Here is a 1,609-nt window from a genome sequence, read left to right on the forward strand (position 1 = left end):
AAGGAAAGAGTTGCCTGGACTAGAACCACTAATGGCCAGTATAACGTAAAAACTGGTTATCATCTATGGCACGATAAAAAGGTGGGGACTCTCAATGTGGTGCAATCAGGAGGCTGGAACAAAATATGGAGACTCAGTGTCCCTCATAAAGTGAAAGTATTTTTATGGCGATTTTGCAGGAATAATATACCAGTTAGAAGGAGATTGAGCTCGAAAGGGGTCTATATGGATATAAGTTGTCCTATGTGTGATTTGGACGTAGAACACTTGCTACATGTTTTCTTCGACTGTCCTTTTGCTCGTCTTTGCTGGCACTATGCAGGTTGTGATTATGACATGAGTAATGTCGAGTTTGCTCCAGATTGGCTTATCCAGAAACTTGCTTCAGCGAATAACGACGAGATGATGACCATATGTAGAGTGCTGTGGGGAATTTGGTTCTTTAGGAACAAGAAAGTGTGGGAGAACAAGGTGGTTAATCACTTTACAGCAATGGATTGGAGCCTCAAATGTTTCTCAGACTGGAGAGCAGCTAAAGCTAGTCGAGCAACAGTGCAAAGTGCTAATTCAAGCAGTGTGCCCCGCAATAATCACAAGTGGCAGGCCCCTGAAGCTGGTGGGTTCAAATTGAATGTGGATGCTTCTTTTTATGCTGGTTCTGAATCATTTTCAATTGGGATGGTTATTCGTGATCATACGGGGTCTTTCTTAGGAGGGCAAGTTGCTCGGTATCCAAATGTTAACACTGTCTTTGAAGCTGAAGCGATGGCCATAGCAGAAACTCTGAGTTGGTTAATGACTTTGCCATATCAAGGTGTAATCGTGGAGTCCGATTCTCTCTTGTCTGTTCAAGCCATCCGCTGCTGCCATGTTAATTCTCTTGAAGTTGGTCATGTTCTGGATAGGTGTCATAGTTTACTTTGTTCAAGACCTGATCTATCTGTTTCTTTTGTCAAACGGCAATCAAATAAGTTAGCCCATGAAATGGCTTGTATCCCTTGTTTGCTTCATTGCCATAATTTGTTTACGTCGCCCCCTGCTTCTCTGGTGGAGACTATCTTGTATGATTCAACATTTTAATGAGAATTTGCTTTTGTTCAAAAAAAAAAAGTCACTTCTTACTTATTATTAATTTTAAAACGACTTAAAATTAATAATAAGTAAATAATTTTAGACGCCAGCTTCAAGTTTAAGCGAAAATGCTCATAGACAGTCAAATATATATTTGTCAACTTTATTTCATCAAATTTAGCTATTCGCGGGGATGTTAAATCCTACTACACTATTTTCCACAGAATCTTTACTAATCTGATGAAATTGTTCCTCACCTAACCTGTATACAGGGTTAAATATCATTTTGTCCATCCATCTTAACGGGATATCATTTGATTAACGGGATATCATTTGAATCACTAAAGTCACAAGAAGTATTACACAAATACCTACGAATTCAAGCAGTAAATAAATTATTCATAAAATTTTACACCTTGAATATTACCACGACCAAGAAAAAAGTTATGACGTCTAGTATTAATGGTAATATATTCAGATTTTACTTGATAGTGGTAACATTCGAAAATAATGTATACAATTCTATAAATAATATTTT

General features: G+C 37.5%; 1 protein-coding gene across 1 annotated transcript; it reads left to right on the top strand.

The window, feature by feature from the left end:
- The first annotated feature begins 225 nt into the window (after positions 1-225).
- LOC135153031 (uncharacterized) lies at positions 226-1,080 on the top strand. The gene has a single exon (XM_064094670.1). It carries the CDS (start codon positions 226-228, stop codon positions 1,078-1,080), a length of 855 nt encoding a protein of 284 aa, XP_063950740.1.
- The last annotated feature ends 529 nt before the right edge of the window (positions 1,081-1,609 follow it).

The sequence above is a fragment of the Daucus carota genome, chromosome 1, assembly GCF_001625215.2.
Source record: "Daucus carota subsp. sativus chromosome 1, DH1 v3.0, whole genome shotgun sequence".
Classification (NCBI taxonomy): domain Eukaryota; kingdom Viridiplantae; phylum Streptophyta; class Magnoliopsida; order Apiales; family Apiaceae; genus Daucus; species Daucus carota.

What these genes read in the sequence shown, in the direction of transcription:
- LOC135153031 (XM_064094670.1), top strand. Translation starts at nt 226, where the DNA reads ATGGATATAAGTTGTCCTATGTGTGATTTGGACGTAGAACACTTGCTA.